We start from the raw sequence: 20,076 nt of genomic DNA on the forward strand, positions 1-20,076 counted from the left end.
GTGTGGCCTGTGTGGTCACTCAGGCGATGCCGCCTCTCTGGTCTGTTTCTTCGTCTTCCGTGGAAGGTCTAGTCACACTCCCTTGGGGCCGCTGCGGGCTTCACTGAGCTCGGACACGCTTAGGGGCCGCCTGAGGCGGTCGCTCCGTGAACGTGCACTATCAGCAAGGTCCCCGCAGAATGTGGGGACACCGCCACGGCCAGGCTTGTGCCGAGAGCCTCAGGCCCCGCTGTGCCTCAGAGCGCTCCTCGGGCAGCCCTCCCAGCTCCCTGTCCCCTGGGGTGTGGGCATGTCCCTCCCTCCCTCCCTTCTCTCCTGAGCTCAGCTTTGTGGAGCACCTGCTGGGCCAGCCCCAGGCTGACAGCCCAAGCAGGAGCCGGATTTCCCTCCCAGCCCAGATGTGGCCTCCGTGCCTCCGGGGACCACCAGCTCTGAGCAGCTGCTGCTTTTCCCATTTAACTTTTTTAAAAAGACTCTTATTTATATTCAGAGAGAGGGAAAGGGAGGGAGGGAAGCATTGATGTGTAGAGAAACGTCGATTGGCTGCCTCTCCCACTCACCCTGACTGGGGACCGAACCCACAACCCAGGCGTGTGCTCCACCCGGGAATTGAACCGGTGGCCTCTCACGTTGTGGGACGACACCCAGCCCACCGAGCCACACCATTCGAGGCTCCCACCGAACCCTTTCCTTCGGGTGTTTACAGACGTGCACTAAAGCCAGAGTGTGAGGAACCCACATTCAGCCCCAGTCGGGACCTGCAGGCGGGGCTTACAGACGCTGCAGCACAGCGCATGGCAGGTACTTGCGTCCTTCTGTTCCGCATTTGCAAAACGCCGCCGCCATAGATGAGCTCATAGGGATGTGATTTGGCGCCTTTGCAGGGTTCTTAGGGTGCATCTCCAGAAGTGGGATGGATGGAGCGAGCGGGTGTGTTTGTGTTTGTGATCTGGAATTTTGACTGGAATTGCCAACTTGCCTCCCAAAGGGGTTCTCCTGATGGGTGCGTCCCCCAGCTGCCCGAGGCCACGCCAGCCGCACGGTCTCACTGGAAGCACGTGCGTCCAGCCTGTGGGTGATGGCCCGTCTGGCAGGTTTCTGCTCTGGGGACTGGACTTAGAGAGGCCCTCTGAGCGGCCGAGGTGGGGAATGAGACGGCCCCTCCCCGCTGGAGGAACCGGTGGCGGCGAATCCAGGATGCAGGGAATGGCGGGCCGACCAGGAGCAGGTCTGCCACTGCCGCAGAAGTGTCCTCGGGCAGGTCCGTTCTGAGCCCCCTCTGCAAAGCGGGAGGGCTAATGTTTCTGCGGGGGGCTGTGAGGCGGTGGAAGGGCTGCACGGAAGGGCCACCGTGCGAATCACACGGTCTGGGGGCAGGTGCAAACTGATGGTGCCACAGAGCAGCCAGGGGGCCCTCCCCCTGCTCTGCTGAGGGAGGGTTCTGGGATGGAGGGAGGCGTGGGAGGGAGCAGTGTTTGGAAACGTAGGGTAGTGGCGGCTGGATGGGGTCAGAAGCAACCCCCCACTCTGGGCTGAGCTCCTTCCCTCCATGGGCCCCGGGTCCCACCTGTGGGGCAGGTGCTCCTGGTCGCAGGCCCTGACACAGCCCCGAAGGGTTTGCAGCAGAGGCATCACCAGGCAGGCGAGCCGGGCCTGGGCTGGGCAGTGGAGGTTAGGGAGCTGCCCACATGCAGGAGGCAGGGTGGAGCCTGGGAGTGCCCCGCCCCCCCGGAAAAACTGGCCAATGCCATCAGGAGGACAGCCGCCCCCTCCCAGGTCTCTGCACAAGGACCTGGGGGGCACGAGGAGGCCAGGGACGGTGGTGAGCATCTGGCACGACGCTGGGGACTCTGTGCCGTCTCTCTGTGCCGGCTCCCCAGGACCGACCTTGGAGAGCTAGGCGTGAGTCCCTCTGGCCTGCCCTCCCCATGAAGGAGCTCCCGTGAGACGCCTGGTCTCAGGGAACGGGCTGGACGGGGCGGCGTGTGGTTGCTGTACCTGGAGCAGCCTGGGAAGAGCTGCGTTGGAGCAGCAGGCAGAGCTTGTGCCTGCAGAGGTGGGGGCCTGCAGAGACGGGGGCCGAGGGCGCACGGGGCTCCACAGGACGTGTTGTGGGTGCTCTCCGCCTCTTCCCCATTTCGGACCCAGGAGGCTGCTTTGCACTGCTCCGACCCTGTCTCGTCGCCCCCCCCCCACACACACACACACAGTGGGTGGTGGGCTGAGACCTCTGTTCCTCGGGACTCTGATGAGGATGCAGGACTCAGGGCCACAGTGCCTGCAGGGCGTCGGACAAGACACAGAGCAGCTCTGTGCCAGGAGCGCCGGCGCTGCAGCATGTGCTTCATGGAACAAGCCGTTTCTGGCCGGTTGGGCCCTGGATCCTGCTCACCTCCCCCCCCCCCCCGAGCTCCTCAGGGCCCTCCAGCCACGCTTCTGCGTTAAGTACATGGGACCCCTGGTCAGAATGCCCCACCCAACCTCACAGCCTCATACAGTGGCCAGATGTGAGCTCCGCCACCTATCTGTCACGGTCTTACCTGTCTTGCTTGGTTCCTTCTCTGTGCTTGGCCCCATGCTGGGAGTGTCGAGGGACACAGCATGGGCCACAGCTGTCTTCCCAGGGCTCCCAGTCCAGCAGGCAGACAGACTGGTCTACAAATAGGGGCAACTCAGGGTGGGCGAGGCTGTGGGGGGGCAAGAGGTGGGGCCCTGACCCAGCTGGGGGTCAGGGAGGGCTGCCTGGAGGAGGACACCTGACCTGAGAGCTGAACTGGGAGAGTGTCATGGGAAGGGGAGGAGAGTGCCGGCACGGGGAAACCCGGGCTGTCTGGGGAAGGAGAGTGTCTAGGGTGTGGCTGGGGCACAGCTTCCCAAGGAGTGGGGTGGGGGTCTATGACAAGGTTTGAGACCCGCTCCCTCCTCACTGCCTGGTCCTTAGCGCAGTCCACAGTGTACATGGCACCCTCTCGGGGCCTCCTTGGTCGTCTGCACACCCCCCTTCCCAGCCAAGGATCCTTGGAGTGCAGAGACCGGGTCAGGGACATCCCTGTCCCCCTGCCACCGACACAGCCTGGCAAGCAGTAGGCCTTGGGGGATGTTTGCTGAACCAACAGCAAGATGGCACCTCAGTGGGAGCGCTGCTGGGTCCGAAGTGAACTCCAAGGGGCTGAGGTGTTGGCTGTGCACGTGCGGCGTCCAGAATGGTTTGCCTTCAGGCCTGGCTGGGTCCGGGAGCTCAGACAGTGTCTGTGTCTTTAAGACTGTCTCCCTCAACCTCTGAGTCTCGGCGGACGGCCGCCGGCAGCTCCCAGAGTGGGAGGCCAGCCAGCCTAGCACCCCGAGGGAAGAGAGCTCGTCTCTCCTGACAGCCATCCCGGAGGTCTGAGACAGCGGTGGCTGGTTCTGCAAGGGCCGGTGTCCCGTCACTGGGACGGGACAGGAGGCCTGTCCATTCCTGGAGCTGTCGGGGAGACAGCAGGGAATGGAGGTAATGTGACCAGTCCCACACAGGGCCCTGGGTTGGTGCCCTGAGTGAGGTGAGGAGACCAGCACTGGGCTGCCCACGTGGGCAGGCTGGTGGGCGGGAGGGGCAGCCAGCCAGTCAGGGCTTTCACAGCCCACGGCCACCCTGGGGCAGGTTGTGCGTGGGGCTGCTGCAGGAGTCAGGCTGCGGCTCCCAGCTTCCGGTGCCTCGGACACCAGCCTGTCGTTCTGGACCAGCCTCCTGCCCTGAGGGCGGTGGCCTGGTGAGGGGCAGGGGACGTGGTGCTCCACAGACCTCAAGTCCTTCAGGGAAAGAGCCCTGCGAGCCCTGCGAGCCCTGCGAGCCCTGCTCGCTGGTTCCCCTCCCTGCCCGGAGAGATGTGGCCTCGCTTAGGCCAGTTCACCCGCCTGACTCTCGGTTTCCTGTCCAGCGGGGTGACGGTGTCGGGCACCCTTATGGGGCAGGGTCAGACGGAGCAGTGCCTACTGTAGCAGACAGTGGGTGGGCAGCCAGGCCTGGGAGTGTAAGGCTACATGCTGTGAGGCAGTGGGGAGGGAGGGGATTGGAACCCAGGTCCCCTAACTCGGGCCGCTCACACTCTTAAACCCAGTGCTGCAGGGCTCGGGGCTCTCCTGGGTGATTGTGTGTGTGAACAAGAGCTTGAGAACACGAGAAGTGTCACTTGGGTTTTGTGTGTGTGTTTAAGATTTAGGGTGGGGGAAGGGAGGGAGAAAGAGAGGAAGAGAAACATCAGTGTGTGGTTGCCTCTTCTGTGCCCCCTACTGGGGACCTGGCCCGCATCCCAGGCCTGTGCCCTGACTGGGAATCGAACTGGTGACCCTTTGGTTCTCAGGTCAGCACTCAATCCACAGAGCCGTGTGCCCTGCAGGCTCAGCTACTGACAGTGTGGTCCCTGAGAAGAGCGTGGCCCCCGGTGGGATGCACAGTCCTGTGTGTGTGTGAGTCGAATTGGATCTGGGTACTTTAGTGACCGCCTCCCCGCCCCCCGCGCCCCCCCCCCCGCCCCCGTTACCTCTGTGAGCCTGGACTCCGAGTGCAGGGCAGTAAGGGGTAGTTGTCGGGTGGCTGAGGCTTTCGTGGCTGCAGCCAGCGCCTGCCCAGCCAGGGGTGCCTGGGCCGTCATGACTGGCCTTCCTGGCTGTCTCCACAGCTCAGGCTCCCGGCCTATTAGCTGGGCCATCCCCTGTCCTGCTGCAGGTTGTCACCAAGTGCAAGGACTTGCAGGGGGCACTGGCCCCTGCCTTCGCTGTGTAATCCCGACAGCCTGCCTGTTAGGGGAGGCAGCGGCCCCTGCCCCGGTCTCCAGGGGGGCCCCATCCCTATAAGATACAACCCCCCCAGGCGTGCCCCGCTCTTCTGGCTGCTCTGCACCCAGCCCATGGCTCCGGTCTCACACAGAGAGCCCCTCTGTGTCCCCCCCCTCACCCCCACCCCACCCCATCACCCCACCCCCTCCCAGGGCCCCTGTGGTATTTGTGTCCGCCCACCTGGGTCCCCCACTAGCTGTTGTCGCCCCAGTGGGGAGAGCTGGCCCCGATCCCTCTTTGTCTCCCCTTCCTCACACCCTGCTGTTGCTTCCTGGGTTTTGACTGTCACTTGGACCGGTGGCTGTGTCTGTTCTCTGTCCACCCCCCGCCCCAGGCTGGCAGGGATGGCCTGAGTCATCACCACCCCCTGGTGTCCAGCCTGTCCTTGCATCTCATGGGTGCCTTTGCACCTGTGTGCAGACAGGGACAGACTTCTCTCTGTCTGTCACCTGATGCCCAGCATCGGGTTTCTCTGTCCCTCTGTGAGGGGAGGGCCGCAGCAGGAGGGAGGGAGGCAGGCCCTGTTTGCTCCGCAGCCTCTTCCTGTGACACGGGTGCCAGCGGCTGGGACAGCAGAGGCGCAGCCCTGCCGGGGGCCCTGCCCGCCCCTCCCCAGAGCCCAGACCTTCCCTGTGACTCCGCCCAGAATCCAGGGGTCCCCTCAGTCTGCCCCTGCCCCTGTCCCTGCCCCCTTTCTCCTCAGTCAGAGATAGCGTGAGAACAAAGCCATCTCTGGTTTCAAGGTGAGGCAGGCCTGGGGGGTGTGGTCCGGTGCTGCCACCCCCGGCCCTGCGGCCTTGGGTGGACAGTTTGTCCGCTCTGCACGCCGCCCCGTCTGCTGGGACCGAGGGCCTGGGAACTGCAGCCGCTGGGGGAGGCTGGCACTGCGCCGTCGGTGCGGCTCCTCTGCGGTGTCCTCATGTCCTCGTGTCCTCGTCTCCCGAGACCCCGCAGGCAGGGGTGGGGAGGAGAGCACTCCGAGCGGTCACCACAGCCTCCCAGGACAAGGACTGGAGTGCGGGTCCCCTACCTCCGTGCGTGATGTCCTCTGTCCCTCATACAGGACAGTCCCCCTCGCACATGAACTCCAGCCCCTGCTGAAGTCAGACTGTCGGAGCCTTGGACTTGGGGGTTGAGCAAACCCATTCGAACCCTGACTTGAGAAACGCAAACGAGTGTCCACCTCGCCGCACACCCTGTGTCCTCCTGGCCATGCAGCCTGTCCCTGGACAGGCGCCCTCGTGGGCCCACCCGGGTCCCTGCCTCCCCGGGGTCGCTGGTGTTCTGCGAGTGCTGCGGGGCGTCGGCCTGAGCCCCGCTCACACCCGTTCTGCGGGGGAGGCAATCGAGGCCCAAGTCTGAGTCTAATTTGGGAGCCAGAACCCGACCCCCAGTGCTCTGGCCCACTTTTCCGACCCCACGTCCAGGGGAGGCCCTGCCCAGGGGGGTGGGGTGGGGTGGGGTGGGGGCAGCGAGGGTCCACGCCCCAGGCACTACAGTTGGCACCCCCGCCTGCCCTGCGCAGCCTGGCCCATCGCCTCAGGGCCTGTGCGCGGTGGTGGTCCCCTCGCGCTGCACTCCCCGACAGACAGCAGACAGACAGCAGACTCCCGGACAGACAGCAGAGCTCCCTCTCACCCCGCTCCGCCCGTCCTCACCGCACCACAGGGAACCGTGTGGGGCGGCCTGTCCCGGAGCCGCCTGCCCGCAGAGCTGCTGCAGCCCCGGGGCAGCCCCACACGGCTGGGTGCGGGCACACGCCGCACTTCAGTTCTCCGAGCCGCCCGCAGTGCTGTTTTCTTGCTGTTGTTTCTTAGGTTGGCTCATTTTTTATTTGTGTGCATGCCATCTCGTTCCCGCAGGGCAGCGTGTGCAGAGTGCTGGTTCGCGGTGGTGCTTCTTTCTCCTTGGTACACACGTGGAGTACACGTGCATCATGGTCACTGCGAGGTCGTTCCAAGCCACCCGACACACTCCTGTGCCCCTGCTGGCGATGCGGCAGGCTCCGGACTGCTGTTAGGGCTGTCTCGGCGGGGCGGGGGCATGGGCGCCCAGGCTGAGCCCTGCTTTTGTCTCATGCTGTCCTCGCCCGGCTGGTGCTGCCCCCCCACAAGTTGTGTCTCAGGCCATGGAGGGAAGTGGCAAGACGCAGTTCTCATTCTTGTCATCAGGGGGCGCCAGTCCCCTTCTCCAGGCGTATCCATGCCTCTTGGGCCCTGCCGTCCCCTCAGTTTTCCCTTCTGTAAATGGGTGGGCAGGTTTCATCTTCTGAGAGTTCTGGCTGTAACCTCGTGTGAGGTAGATGCCTGGCTGAAGGGGTGGTCGGATGGCGGCTGTGAGTGGAGTAGAGGCGGCCAGGTTAGAGACCCTGGGCCTTTAGCTCATGCAGGAAGCTCCTTGAGGACTGTGGGAGGCAGAGGAGAAGCTTGGCTCAGTCTGGCCGGTCAGGGAGGACTTCCTGGAGGAAGAGATGTCCGAGCTGAACACCTCAAGGACCAGTCACAGTTCGAGGGGTTGCTTAGGTGTTATTTGCACCCTGTGGACCGTCTGGGGCGTGGAGAACTGCTGGTGATGGTCCTGCGCGTGCCCAGTCCCTGCTCCGTGCCCGGCGACCCGGCCAGGCCCGCCTGGCCTGGGGCCTTCTCGGAGGGTGTGTCTGGGGGACAAGCGTGTGCTCCTCCGCCACCCGATGCTAAAGCTTGTGGGCCCTTCTTGGAGTGATGATTTTTAAAAAACTTTTATTGATTGATTTTAGACAGAGAGCAGAGAGGGGGGAGAGAAAGACAAACAGAAACATCAGTTAGTTGTTCCACTTAATTTGTGCGTTCACTGCTTGATTCTGGTATATGCCCTGACTGGGTATTGAACCCACAACCTTGGCTTAGGGGGATGATGCTCTGACCAACTGAAGCTACCCAGTCAGGACCGAAATGGTGATTTTTAAAAGCAAAAAATAAAGTAGGATTGCAAAGGGTGCCAGTGAAAACACAGTTAGCTAGGTTTTTCAGAGCTGTAACCCGTGTTCGTGCTCTTCCTCGTTGACATGCAAAGTCGCAGGAGGTGGCCCGGACACCCCTGGTCTCCGGTGCGGTGGGCATGCTCCAAAGCTGCAGTCACGCCTCGCGAGAGCACCTGCCACGTGTTGATGGCAGTCTCAGGGTCTGCTGCACACTGTTTCTCTTTTCTTTCGTCTCATCTATGTTAATAAGAAGGAAATGTCGAAGTGCAGTTCGGTCCATGAAAATAAAGGGGCAGTTTTCCCCACTGAGGTTCCTCCAACCCCCAAGGGTCACAGACCCCGCTTGGCCAGGCTCCCTAAGGCAGCTGCTGCCTTCCAGGCAGGGCCAGCTCCTGCCCCCGCACAGCTGGGCACCCCCAGCGCCTGGCCCAGAGCTCTGCGCCAGGCGCACGAGGACAGCTGGAGCCCTGGAAGCTGCTCGTCAACCACAGCTCCGCACGGGCTGCAGGTCGGGGGCGGAGGACCAGGCCTGACCTCTGTCCCGGAAGGCTGGGGTCTCTGCTGACAGCTCGCAGCCAGCACAGTGGTTCCAGCCTCCCCGCCCCACCCAGCACAGTGGAGAGAGAGTTCTGGAACCAGTGTCCCACCCTGCCCTGCACTAGCTGCCTGGCCCTAGGGAGGCAGCGTCCCTTTCCTGACCTCGGGCCCCTGCCGCAGGAGACCGGGTGGCGGCTGGTGAGGTCGGGGTGCAGCCCCCAGCAAGAGCATTGGCTGGAGGGAGAGTCTGCTCAGGGACGCTCACCTGGACTCTCTGCTGGGGCTCCTGCTGGCCCCCACGGGCCGGGCCCCTGCGGCGCCAGGGCGAGGTGAGGCTGAGAAGGGCTGCCGGAGCTCCTCCTCCTGGCCCCTGGAGGCCTCCAGAGCTTTCTACACCAGGCCTGACCCTGTCCCTCCGCTGCCCAGCCTTCCCTTCCTTCCTGTCCTCCTGGCCACCCCAGGGCGCGACCCAACAGCCAGAACCTGGAACAGCGCCTGTGTCTCACTGCCCGGGGAGCAGTGCTGTGCCTCCGGACAGGGCTCCACGGTGCGGCCACGGGCCCAGACCCGGACTCCTCGCGCCTGCTGCGGAAGCCTCAGAGGCCACATGCTGCTCATCTCCACTTTCAGTGGGTGTCCAGGGAGGTCACACCTGTGCGGACACAAAGGCTGCTCTCCCTGCCCCCGTCCTGTGGGGAACCCCAGCCCTGGCAGCCAGCAGGGAGGGTTTGCCATCGGGGTGTTTCGGGAGTGGGGGCCCCTCAGAGGCCACGGGGCACTGCAGTGCGCGGCTCAGCTGGGAGCTCGCCCTGGCGCTTAGTGGCTGTGTGGCCTTGGGCCGGGGCCCTACCCCGTGGGCTCATCCTCACAGAGCCGGAGTGCAGATCCATCCCCTCACGTGAAGAAACACACTGAACACGGGCTGTGGGGCTGGCCCTGGGCTGGCGGTGCTGGGGACCGTGGGGACCAGGCCGGCCCCAGCCCTCCCTTGCGGGCGCCCCCCCCCCCATCTGGGGGGCGGAGACGGCTGAGAAGTAGAAAACTGTGTGATACGGGTTCTTTGTTTTTCGTGTGAAATTGCTCACGGAGCCATGGGGAGGGAGGCAGGGGGTGACTCGGTTTGGGGGCACCCAGCCCCTGACCAGACGGCAGAACACAGTGGGTTGTCGGAAGGGGCATTTCACAGTGGATGCAGAGAGTGGATGGGGCGGGGGACTGGCAGAGGCCCAGGAGGGCGGGGGCCCTCAGAATGTGGAGAGTCACAGGCCGGGGTCCTCTGTGCCCGCAGCCCAGAACGTGACCGTGGACGAGGTCATCGGCGCCTACAAGCAGGCCTGCCAGAAGCTGAACTGCAGGCAGATCCCCAAGCTCCTCAGGCAGCTCCAGGTAGGCCAGGCGGGGGAGGTGTCCACCCCAGGCCCTGGGATGAAGCTGTCCCCCCACCCCACCCACCTCCCGGCGGTCTTCCAGCCTCTGTTGTCTGCCCGAGGGGGAGAGGGCACTCGGGAAAGCTCTCCCGCCACCCAGCCCGCCCGCCCATCCGAGGGCCTGTGTACTTCATCTTGGGAAGTCCTCCCTGCAGCTGTGAAGGTCATGAGGCTCCTCGTGAACACTTAAGCAGTAGAGAGTTGTGTGAAGTAAGAATTCTGAGTATCTGTTACCCCCCCCAAAGAAATTCTGTTCCCCAGGGAGAAAGCCACGTATACAATATTTACTCTTAAAAGCCTTAATTACGAAAGCAATACATATAGTCTTTAATTTCTTAAAACTCACAATACCAGACATAAAAAGCAAAGTCCAGTTCTTCCTGTCCAAGTCCCATTCCTCAGGAGCCCCTGCTGTTGACAGCTTGGGGTTTTGTCCTCTGGTCTCTCCCGGGCACCTGTCAGACAGCGGGTAGTCGCTGTCCTGCGAGGTGCAGACCAGAGGGTGCCACCCGTGGCCCTGGCCTGGCTGAGCGGGTGAAGCCGCAGTGCCCTCCGGCTCGCCCCCAGGTCCCGAGTTTCCAGAGCCGCTGCTCCCGCTGTGGGCAGCCCCCACACACCTGGGTTGCAGGTTCTGTGGTGGATTCCGGAAGGTCTTGTTTTCAGGTCCAGAGAAAGATGGCTGCTCGGTGCCTGGTTCAGACCAGGCCTGCCGCTTACAGCGCTTGGCCCTCGGTGGGGCAGAGCCCTTTGTCTGTGCGTGGCTGCCCCGTGCGCTAGTGCCCGTGGCGGCGGGGAACCCGGCACCTGTGGGGCGGGGCTGGCGCTCAGAACCAGGAGGGGCTGGGGGGACGGCAGTGTCTGGTGGCTGTAGTTCTCTCTGCGGAGCACTTGCTGGGTGCCCGGCCTGGTGTGGGCGGACCTGTCCACCTTCCCGGCCCCCAGCATGCTACGCAGCCTCGCCCTGGCTGTTCCCGCTGCCTCAAACGCTCATGGCCCCGGGGCCCATCTCTGTCTCCACTCAGCGGGGACAGGGGGCTGCGCCAGGCCCTTCCACCGCAGGTCCTGGGTAGGGGTCAGGTGCCGCCCTGCTTTCTGAGGTGGCGCGCCCGCCCACCCCCACCCTGGGGCACCGCCTTGCCTCGGAAGCAGCAGAGCCAGATGGAGCTGCCCGTCCGCCATCAGGGTCCAGCCTGGGTGGCAGGGGCTTCCTGCCCTAACCGACACTCATTCTGCTTTGCCAGGAGTTCACGGACCTCGGGCACCGTATCGACTGCCTGGACCTAAAAGGTGTGTGTCTGGGTGGGGCCGGGACCTTGGGTGGGCGGGGCCTAGCTTTCCTGGAGGTGGGTCTGGGGCCGAATGTGGGGCTGGGCCAGCCTGGGGTCACGGGCCCTCTCTGAAGAACTTGGGTGCAGCTGGGCCCAAGAGAGGTGGGGGGAGGCGAGAGGGGAGGGCCCTTAGCTCCATTGCCCCCATTTGCACGCAGCCCCCCACCGCACAGAGGTGAGTTCACGCCCACACCTGGCGTGCCCCCTCCTTCCAGGTGAAAAGCTGGACTACAGGGCCTGCGAGGCCCTGGAAGAGGTCTTCAAGCGCCTGCAGTTCAAGGTCGTGGATCTGGAACAGACGAACCTGGACGAAGATGTGAGCAGCCTCCGCCACTGCCCTTATCTGCTTCCTGAGCTCCCGGGCTCCTTAGAGGTTTGGGGGGGACGGGGCACTGCAGGAGGAGGGAACCCCCTTGGACGAAGGCTGGGCAGGGCTTCTGGAGGGATGGAACAGGGAGATCTCCCGTGTGACCAGAGTGGCTGGGGAGAATGTCGAGGCCCAGAGGAGGGGGTCTCACAAACCCACCCGAGGCAGGAGCTTTGTTAACAAGGGAGAGACTTGGGGAGTTAGGCTTGAAGGGAAATTTGTGGCCACCTGGAGCCTTTCCAGAGGTGTCCTGTCCCTCCGTTCCCCCAAGTCCCCATCACGTCACAGCGCCTGCAGGGGCGAGTGGGAAGCTTCTGAAAGCTGCCTCCCTGACCCAGGCCTCGGTGTGCTACCTCCACAGACATGGAAGTCACCAGGGGCCCAGGAGGCTGGGCCGCAGGCCTAGAGGACGCAGGAGAGCTGGGGGAGGGGTCCTGGAGAAGAGAGGCTCAGGTCAGGGGTGCCAGGGGCCCGTCCTGGTCACCCAGCATGTCAGTCCTGGACTGCGTGTTACACAGCGGACTGGCTCTGCTGGGAAACGGGAAGCTGCTTCCCGGGACCCAGAGGTGTGGGAGCAGGGTGGGGGTCAGCCCCGCCTCCTGCCCTCCCCTGCGGCTGACTCCTCTGTCTCCGCCCCCAGGGCGCCTCAGCCCTCTTCGACATGATCGAGTACTACGAGTCGGCCACCCACCTCAACATCTCCTTCAACAAGCACATTGGCACCCGGGGCTGGCAGGCTGCGGCCCACATGATGCGCAAGGTGGGCGCCCCCCACCCCCTCCCGCAGCCTCTCTCGGGGGAGGGGGGACTCAGGTACAGAGACGAGGGTTCAGGCGCTTTCTCAGGGCAGCGGCCCTTCAGGGTGCCAGGCTCAGCTGCAGGCTCCCAGACCAGGCCGTCCCCGCCACCCCAGCCAGTTTCTCCAGCTGTAGAACCAGATGGCCCTGCCACCTCCTGGGGCCTGGGCTGCGACGGCCCTGACCTAGCCCTGCTCCTGCCGCACCAGACCAGCTGCCTGCAGTACCTGGACGCCCGCAACACGCCCCTGCTGGACCACTCGGCGCCCTTTGTGGCCCGCGCCCTGCGCATCCGCAGCAGCCTGGCGGTGCTGCACCTGGAGAATGCCAGCCTGTCGGGGCGGCCCCTCATGCTGCTCGGTGAGCCCCAAGCCAGGTGCTGGGTGGGGATGGTGGCTCACTTCGGGGCGGGGGCTGCCAGCCAGGCCCCTGGGCGGGGCTGCTCACGAGCCCTCCTGCCCCCAGCCACGGCCCTGAAGATGAACATGAACCTTCGGGAGCTGTACCTGGCCGACAACAAGCTCAATGGCCTGCAGGACTCGGCCCAGCTGGGCAACCTGCTCAAGTTCAACTGTTCCCTGCAGATCCTGGACCTCCGGAACAACCATGTGTTGGACTCAGGTGTGTGTGAGGTCCACCCACCCCTCCTGCAGTCGCCCCACACCCACCGTGCTCCCAGTCCTGTGGGGAGTGCAGACCAGCCCCAGGCCGTGAGGGCTTGGACTGGGTGGGCCAGGCTGCGGGGCCCCAGGGGGGTGCCCGCGGTGGGGGGCAGGTCAGGGAGGCTGTCCTGGCAGAGGGGCCGCTCAGTGGAGACGTAGGATGAGGTGAGATGTCGAACAGATGTGAAGGTAATCACTGTCTGGGGCAGGATCCCTAAAGGGGGTGGGGCTGTTGGGTAAGAGGCCCACTTTGGGCTTTCGAGGGACAGGGAGGGGCGTCCGGGTGGTGATGGGGAGGCTAAGAGGGGCCCACGGGCTTGTGCCTGGGAAAGGACCCAGTCGGCAGCAAGCGTGCAGGCCTGGAGTGAGGAGAGATTTAGGCGTCCTCAGGCGTTTAGGGGGAGAGCTGGGGTGAGCCGGGAGGGGTTGGGAGGAGAAGGGGAATTGTCAGCAGGAGGAATTCTGTTTTCTCCTGGGGGAGGCGCTGTGACTGGTTCACTCCTGACCAGGGTCCCCTGGCCTCTGTGTGAAGGAGGGGGAGGGGCGTGAGCAAGTGGGGCGGCCAGGCCCAGACACTGAGTTTACAGACCACCTGCCCGCTGCCCGGCCTGTGGCCTCCAGGCTCTGGGCTGCGAGACCTCTGCCCTCGGGAAGCACGCAGCGGAGATACACTAGTGAAGTGCTGAGTCTGTCAGGGGGTGAGGTGTGCCCTGGAGCACAGTGAGGCAGCAGCGGTGGGCGGAGCCGGCTGGCCAGGGGCTGTCCCGGGGTGGGGGCGACATCCGAGCAGAGGTCTGGGGGACAGGGAGGAGTGTTCCCGCCCGGGGGGATTGAGGAGCCGTGGGTGCCCCGAGGCAGGGGTGGTGCAGCAGGAGGTGGCCGGGCTGGGGCCTGGGGGCTGGGCAGGCCCAGGTGAGGTCGGAGGGTGGCCGGCCTTCCCACAGCCACATCTCCTGGGGAGGCGCCCGGATCACAGTCGGGACTCGCCCGTGGGCCTCCCCCAGGTCTGGCCTACATCTGCGAGGGCCTCAAGGAGCAGAAGAAGGGGCTGGTGACCTTGGTGCTGTGGAACAACCAGCTCACGCACACGGGCATGGCCTTCCTGGGCATGACGCTGGTGAGTGGGCCGGGGTCCTCGCCACCAGCGCCCCACCCCCAGTCCTCCGCGCGGTCGCCTTCCCACCAGCACGCCCGCGGCCTTGCCCTCCCTGCCCGCACCCTTTGCCCTGCGGGGAGGTGCCCTTCTGTCACTGTTTTTGAGTCCAGCCCCATAGCCTAGCACAGCGCTTTGCACAAGGCGGAAATGTCTTACACCGGCAGGTAACATTTCCGGAAACCTTTAGCAAGTCTTCGATCTGTTTATCACGCAGAGTCTAAAGCCCACAGGGGACAAAGGCTCAAACTCAGGTGAAGAGTTCCCCAGGGCTAGGCCTGTGCCCAGAGTCTGCCGCCTACTGGCCGGAGCAGAGGGCAGGCCTGGGCTTGGGGAGTGGACAGGTCAGCTGGCACCTGGGGAGACTTTTGGGTCCACACGGGATTCAGCTCTAAGCAGGAGCGTGCTGGCTCCAGGCCCCCGCCACACTGCCCACGGGGCACGCGCGGGTCTTCCTCTGTGGACTGGCCGGCCCCTGCTCATACCCGCACTGCCCCCACAGCCGCACACACAGAGCCTGGAGACGCTGAACCTGGGCCACAACCCCATCGGCAACGAGGGCGTGCGCAACCTCAAGAACGGTCTCATCGGCAACCGCAGCGTGCTGCGCCTCGGCCTGGCCTCCACCAAGCTCACCTGCGAGGGTAGGGCTCGGGCGGGCGAAGGGGGCCGGGTGGGCCTGGGCGGTGGGCGGCCAGCTGGACGTGGGCTCGTGGCCAGCCCCTGCGGTCCCCCTCCCAGGCGCGGTGGCAGTGGCGGAGTTCATCGCCGAGAGCCCCCGCCTCCTGAGACTGGACCTCCGGGAGAACGAGATCAAGACGGGCGGGCTCATGGCGCTGTCGTTGGCCCTCAAGGTGAACCACTCCCTGCTGCGCCTGGACCTGGACCGCGAGCCCAAGAAGGAGGCGGTGAGCGGGCCTGTGCTGGGCCCCGAGGGTGGGGGTGGCCCGGCCCAGCGGCCCGACCGCAGGGACTGGCCCGGAGCCCTAGCCAGGCCTCTCTGCCCACAGGTGAAGAGCTTCATCGAGACGCAGAAGGCGCTGCTCGCGGAGATCCAGAACGGCTGCAAGCGCAACTTCGTGCTGGCCCGGGAGCAGGAGGAGCAGGAGCAGCGGCTGCAGCTGTCGGCCTCCATGCCGGAGATCACGGTCACCGGGCCCCAGCCCGACGTGGAGCCCGGCGACGAGCCCGGGGATGAGCCCGCCGCCGCCGAGGCGCAGGAGAACGGGGCTCCGGCCCCGGGGCCTGGCCTGGACTCCGACTCCGACTCCGACTCCGAGGGGGACGATGGGGAGGAGGAGGAGGATGGGGAGAGGGCTGTGGCCCCCCACCCAGCTCTGGGGCCCCCCACGGACTCCCTGGGCCCTGGGGACCCGAGCCCCCCAGGCAGCCCTTCCCCCCCTGCTGAGCAGCGCATCTCCGTGTCCAGCCCAGGCCGGGGCCACAAAGTGTTCGTGGTGACTCGGGTGGAGAGCCCCCCCGAGAGGGCAGAGCCCCCCGTGCCGGCCTCTCCTGTTTGCCCTCCCCCCCCACCAGCCTCATCCTCCCCTCCCGCCTCCCCCGCCCTATCGCCAGCTGAGGCCATCAGCGCTCGGGACGCAGGGTCATCTGAGCCTCAGCCACAGCCAGAGCTGCCTCAGGCTGGGCCACCGCTGCCCAATGGCCTGAAGCCGGAGTTCGCCCTCGCACTGCCCCCAGAGCCACCCCCGGGGCCCGAGGCCAAGGCGGGCAGCTGTGGCCTGGAGCACGGTGAGAGGAGCTCTGGGGCGGGGTGGGACCCTGCTTGTGAGTGGGCTTCTGCTCTTCCCTCTTTAAAGTGGCCTTGTAGGGACAGGGAGGAGTGGGACTTGGTCCTCGGTCCCCACCCTGCCTCCCCTGGGTCCTGGGAGCTCTCCTTGGGGGTGGGGGCCCAGCTTGGGCGGGGCTGGTGGGGACAGGTGGCTTCTGCACCTGCCTGACTGGGGTCACCCGTCCCACCCGCCTGGCCAACGCCTGCAGAGCTGAGCTGCTCCAAGAATGAGAAGGAGCTGGAGGAGCTGCTCCTGGAAGCCAGTCAGGAACCTGGGCAGGAGACACTGTGACACTTTAGGTGAGGCGGGGGCCAGGGGGCCGGGGGCGGCGGTGCAGGCCCCAGCTCTGACAGCGCCCCCTTTCTTCTTCCCAAGTTCCTTTTTTTCCCGTCGGTCTTCAACTGAACCGAGGCCAGAGCCATGAGAATCTGCTCACCCTCACCCCCAGCCTTCCTGAAGCTGGGGACGCCAGGGGTGGGGGCCCTTCTGGGGACCCCCGCCCCCCACAGCTACACTACACGGAGCAGGAGCTCCAGGGAGCGGCCCTCCCCAGCCTGACTTGAGCACTTGTATTTGTGTGTCCAGACCCGACTCTGGGCCCAGAGTGGATGGGAGGGGGAGGAGTCTCCCAGGCCGCCAGCCCCAAAGCCCTGGCTTTCCTGGAGGGGCGCACCAGGCCGGCTCACCCTGTGGAGCCCTTGCTGGTGGTGTGGCGCCCCCGCCCCCAGACCCCGGGCACAGACAGGGCAGAAGGCGTGGCGTGGGAGGGGCGGTGCGTGGCGGTGGTGGTGGTTGAACTTGGTGGAGCGGCCCCAGACAGGGCGAGGGCCAGGTGCGGGTGGGGGATGGGAGCAGAGAATCAGAGCTTTCTTCTTCTTAAGTGCAATAAATCTATCAGGGAGCTGCGTGGGGAGCAGCCAGGGTTCTGGAGACCCTGCTGTCCAGGCCACTGGAAGCTGCCCCCTGAGAGGCACTACAGCCCGGGGAGGTGGGGGCAGGGGCGGGCAGAGGGTGGGGCGGGGCCACTCCTGTCGGTGCAACTCTGTTCACACCTTTTCTAATAAACCAGAGCTGGGTCCACCGTCTGCCTGTTCTGCGCTCGAGCCCCTGCCGGGGCGGAGGGGGAAGAGGCGGGTTCTGGGCCCAGGGAGGGAGGACAGCGGGCCGAGGAGCTCTGGAAGCCGCCCCTCGCGCCCAAGGCCACACACGCACCTAACCCAGCGGGCTCCCATGCCCCAGCCCTCACCTCCCTCGGGGACACGTTCCAAGGGCGCTCCAGCTTCAGCTCTGGGTTCCCAGGGTGGCAGTGCAGTGCTCAGGTCCACTGGTCACTCCCTTCCCGGTCACCTGTGGCTCCAGGAGAGCAGGGCACCAGTCTGTCCACACTGGCCCTGGCCATCCTGGCGGGGGTGTGCCTCAGGGCCTGAGCCAGTGCCGCTGGAGCCCCTGGGTGCCAGACAGGCAGGGGGTGCAGCCAGGGGACTGGGGGGCAGTCTGAGCTTCGCTCTTCAGAAAAGGAAAGAGCCACCCGTGGGGGGAGACCTCTGCACCCACCCTTCTCTCCTGCACGGGAGGCTGACACGGGGCAGGGGAGGCGGTGGGAAGACCAAAGAATCTGGGTGTTACAGACGTGGAGCCCTGGTGCCACTCGGCTGCTGCTCGCACTCAGGAATCGGTCCCCAGCTGCCTGGGCGTCTTTAGGCCGCTGTCAGTGGTCATTGGCAGCCGTGTGTGTCCTGGTTTGGGGGAAGGGCTCAGGGAAGCCGTGCACACAGCCACCGGCCCCTAGCACCTGCCCCACTCACCCCACGGAGCTGGGGCCACAGACACGGTCCTAGTTCTGAGTGCTGGGCAGCAGCGTCCTCTAGCCAGTGCCCCCTCTTCCACCTGCCCACACCACCCCCACCTCATCTCAGTCCAGCTGTGGTCAGTTCCAGCTGTTGCTCAAGAAGCAACCCCCCCGGGGGCTTTTTCAGCCCTTAGCACAGCATGGTGGGGGCTCGCGCATCCCCTTTGTGACCCCTGCCACCACCTTCAGGCTGGTGACTAATGGGCTGGGCTGGGGGACAGGGGACCTCAGCTTCTCAGTCCTTCGTGTGATGCCTCTCAGGGACCAGGGGCCTGTTCCCAGCCTTGTCCCTGCTCTTGCACTAAGTTTAGCTGAGGTTGAGAAATTTGATCTTTCCAGCCATTTAGGGTTGAACTGTGTCCCCACCTCTCCCGACACCTAACCATGTGCAAGTCCTCACCCCCAGGACCTCAGAGTGGGACCTTTGGAAACAGGTCTTTACAGAGGCAGTTGTGTTAAAATGAGGTGACACTCATTTAACATTAATCCAGAGGCTCTAGTCCAGTAACTAGTGTCCTTATAAAAAGGGGAAATGGGGCCCTGGCTGGTGTGGCTCAGTGGATTGAGCACCAGCCTGTGAACCATAAGGTCTCCGATGTAATTCTTAGGGCACCTGCCTGCGTTGCTGGCCAGGTTTCCAGTAGGTGGCGCTTGAGGCAACTACGCACTGATGTTTCTCTGCCTTCCTTCCCTTCTCCAAAATAACACTTTTTTAAAAGAGGGGAAAATGGGGACAGAGACAGATAGACAGGGCAGGAAGATGATGTGAGGACAGAGGGAAGACCATGTGGAGATGGACGACTGGAGTGATGGCAGCCACAAGCCAAGGGACACCAGACTGCTGGCACAGTGCTGGGAGCCGGCAGAGGCGGGGGGGCGCCCTGCAGGTTTCCAAAGGCACGTGGCTCTGCTTACACCTCAGTTTCACACTTTGAGCCTCCACTGTGACAGATTACGTTTCTGTTCTCAGCCAGTTTGTGGGACTTTGCGATGAAGCCCCAGGAGACAGGCAGACCAAGTCTTTGGGGCTCCTGGTGTTCTGACTTGGGGAGTCCTGTGTCACGGGGTGGGCTCCCTTTGCCCCCAGCCACCCAACATCACTACAGCTCCATGAAGACACTTGAGTCTGCACTTGGCCTGACGTGTATCCGGTCTCCAAGATACCGGTGCCATGACCCCCCACTTGTTGCCCCGGTGGGCAAGGGACACACGTCACTTCCGCTACCTTATTGCCAGTGAGGACGAGCCCCATGGGTGTGAGTTCCAGCAGAAGCTCCAGGGGGGTAGAGAGTCCTGCCGCACAGGGAGCCAGCTCGGGCACCCACAGCCACTCCGATGCCCTGTTTGGTTTAGTGTTTTCACCATCTCCTGAAACTCTAGCTTTGCCAGGCACACAGTGTAAGCTAAATGGGTGAGTTTGGCCACTGCTCTGCACCATGTGACGGGGCTGCAGCTTCTTCTTTCCTGGGGCCGGGATCCTGCTCCGGGGGGATGCCCAGCCCCGCCCCCTGCAGCACCACGCTCCTGCAGCCCGTGTTTGCTGCCTGTGCTCAGCATGGTAAGCCACAGAAGCCCAAGTCATATGGAAGGCTTAAGAAAGGCAAAAGGGAGGGACATATAGTGGCTCCAATAGCAGGTCTATAGAGACGCTGATCTAATGCTGTCACGAGGACCTGTGTGTCCCTCTCCAAGGGGGCTTCACTGGTGGGCGGGCTCCCCCTGCTGTTGGGAACCTCTCCCAGCAGGTCCAGGTTACTCTGCCGGCTTGGCCGCGCCAGGAGTGAAAAGTGGCACCTCAGCCCTGGCATCTCCTGCCACAGTTTCCGGCCGGCTCTGCCCTGCACCCACCGTGGCACAACTCCTGGCCAGGGGCCCTGGGGGGTCGCACCCAGCCTTGAAGCTAAGGAATGAGGTCAACACTCCCACCAGGCTGCAGGGCGTGAGGGTGGGTGCTTTGAGAATTGGGGCTCCCTCTGGGCCTCAGGGCCTTGACTCAGCAGTCATGCCCTGCTGGCCCACCCTCGCACCCTAGCTGGGCCAGGCATACCATGGGCCTGAGCGTGTGGCTATGTGACCAATGAGGAGTGGACAGGAAGCAGCCCTAAGGAGTGACACCTCATCCTAGGTCACTGTCTGACCAATGGGAGGGGAAGGTGGTGCCAGACAGGCAGAGTCCAGCTCTAGGATGGCCCTCCCCTCGCCCTGGCTCTATGACCTAGGTGTACTCAATGTCCCTGACCTCACCAAGGGGCTCATCAAGTGGCCCTAAGGCAGCCTCCCCTGAACAGTTACTTATCCAGGGAGGCGGTGCTTCCCACCTAGCTGGTTGAGATGCCAGGGAGGCTTAATTAATGAATCACGCTGGGGGCCGAGCCACACTGCAATGGAGTAG

General features: G+C 64.4%; 1 protein-coding gene across 4 annotated transcripts in view; it reads left to right on the top strand.

The window, feature by feature from the left end:
- PPP1R37 (protein phosphatase 1 regulatory subunit 37) overlaps positions 1-16,837 on the top strand; it is a 36,826-nt gene extending 19,989 nt beyond the window's left edge. Inside the window, exons 2-14 of one of the 4 annotated variants that reach the window (XM_045845132.1) lie at positions 8,773-8,940; positions 9,600-9,697; positions 10,980-11,025; positions 11,282-11,439; positions 12,074-12,193; positions 12,440-12,590; positions 12,696-12,851; positions 13,897-14,009; positions 14,548-14,689; positions 14,787-14,953; positions 15,056-15,794; positions 16,044-16,134; positions 16,211-16,837. In XM_045845132.1, coding sequence (XP_045701088.1) covers positions 8,773-8,940; positions 9,600-9,697; positions 10,980-11,025; positions 11,282-11,439; positions 12,074-12,193; positions 12,440-12,590; positions 12,696-12,851; positions 13,897-14,009; positions 14,548-14,689; positions 14,787-14,953; positions 15,056-15,794; positions 16,044-16,126 — 2,141 coding nt within the window. In that variant the 3' untranslated portion in view covers positions 16,127-16,134; positions 16,211-16,837. The remainder of the gene's footprint in view (positions 1-8,772; positions 8,941-9,599; positions 9,698-10,979; positions 11,026-11,281; positions 11,440-12,073; positions 12,194-12,439; positions 12,591-12,695; positions 12,852-13,896; positions 14,010-14,547; positions 14,690-14,786; positions 14,954-15,055; positions 15,795-16,043; positions 16,135-16,210) is intronic. The other 3 variants (XM_045845133.1, XM_045845134.1, XM_045845136.1) reach the window with 3 other exon arrangements.
- The last annotated feature ends 3,239 nt before the right edge of the window (positions 16,838-20,076 follow it).

The sequence above is a fragment of the Phyllostomus hastatus genome, unplaced genomic scaffold (assembly GCF_019186645.2).
Source record: "Phyllostomus hastatus isolate PE091 unplaced genomic scaffold, TTU_PhHast_1.1 phas_contig_468, whole genome shotgun sequence".
Classification (NCBI taxonomy): domain Eukaryota; kingdom Metazoa; phylum Chordata; class Mammalia; order Chiroptera; family Phyllostomidae; genus Phyllostomus; species Phyllostomus hastatus.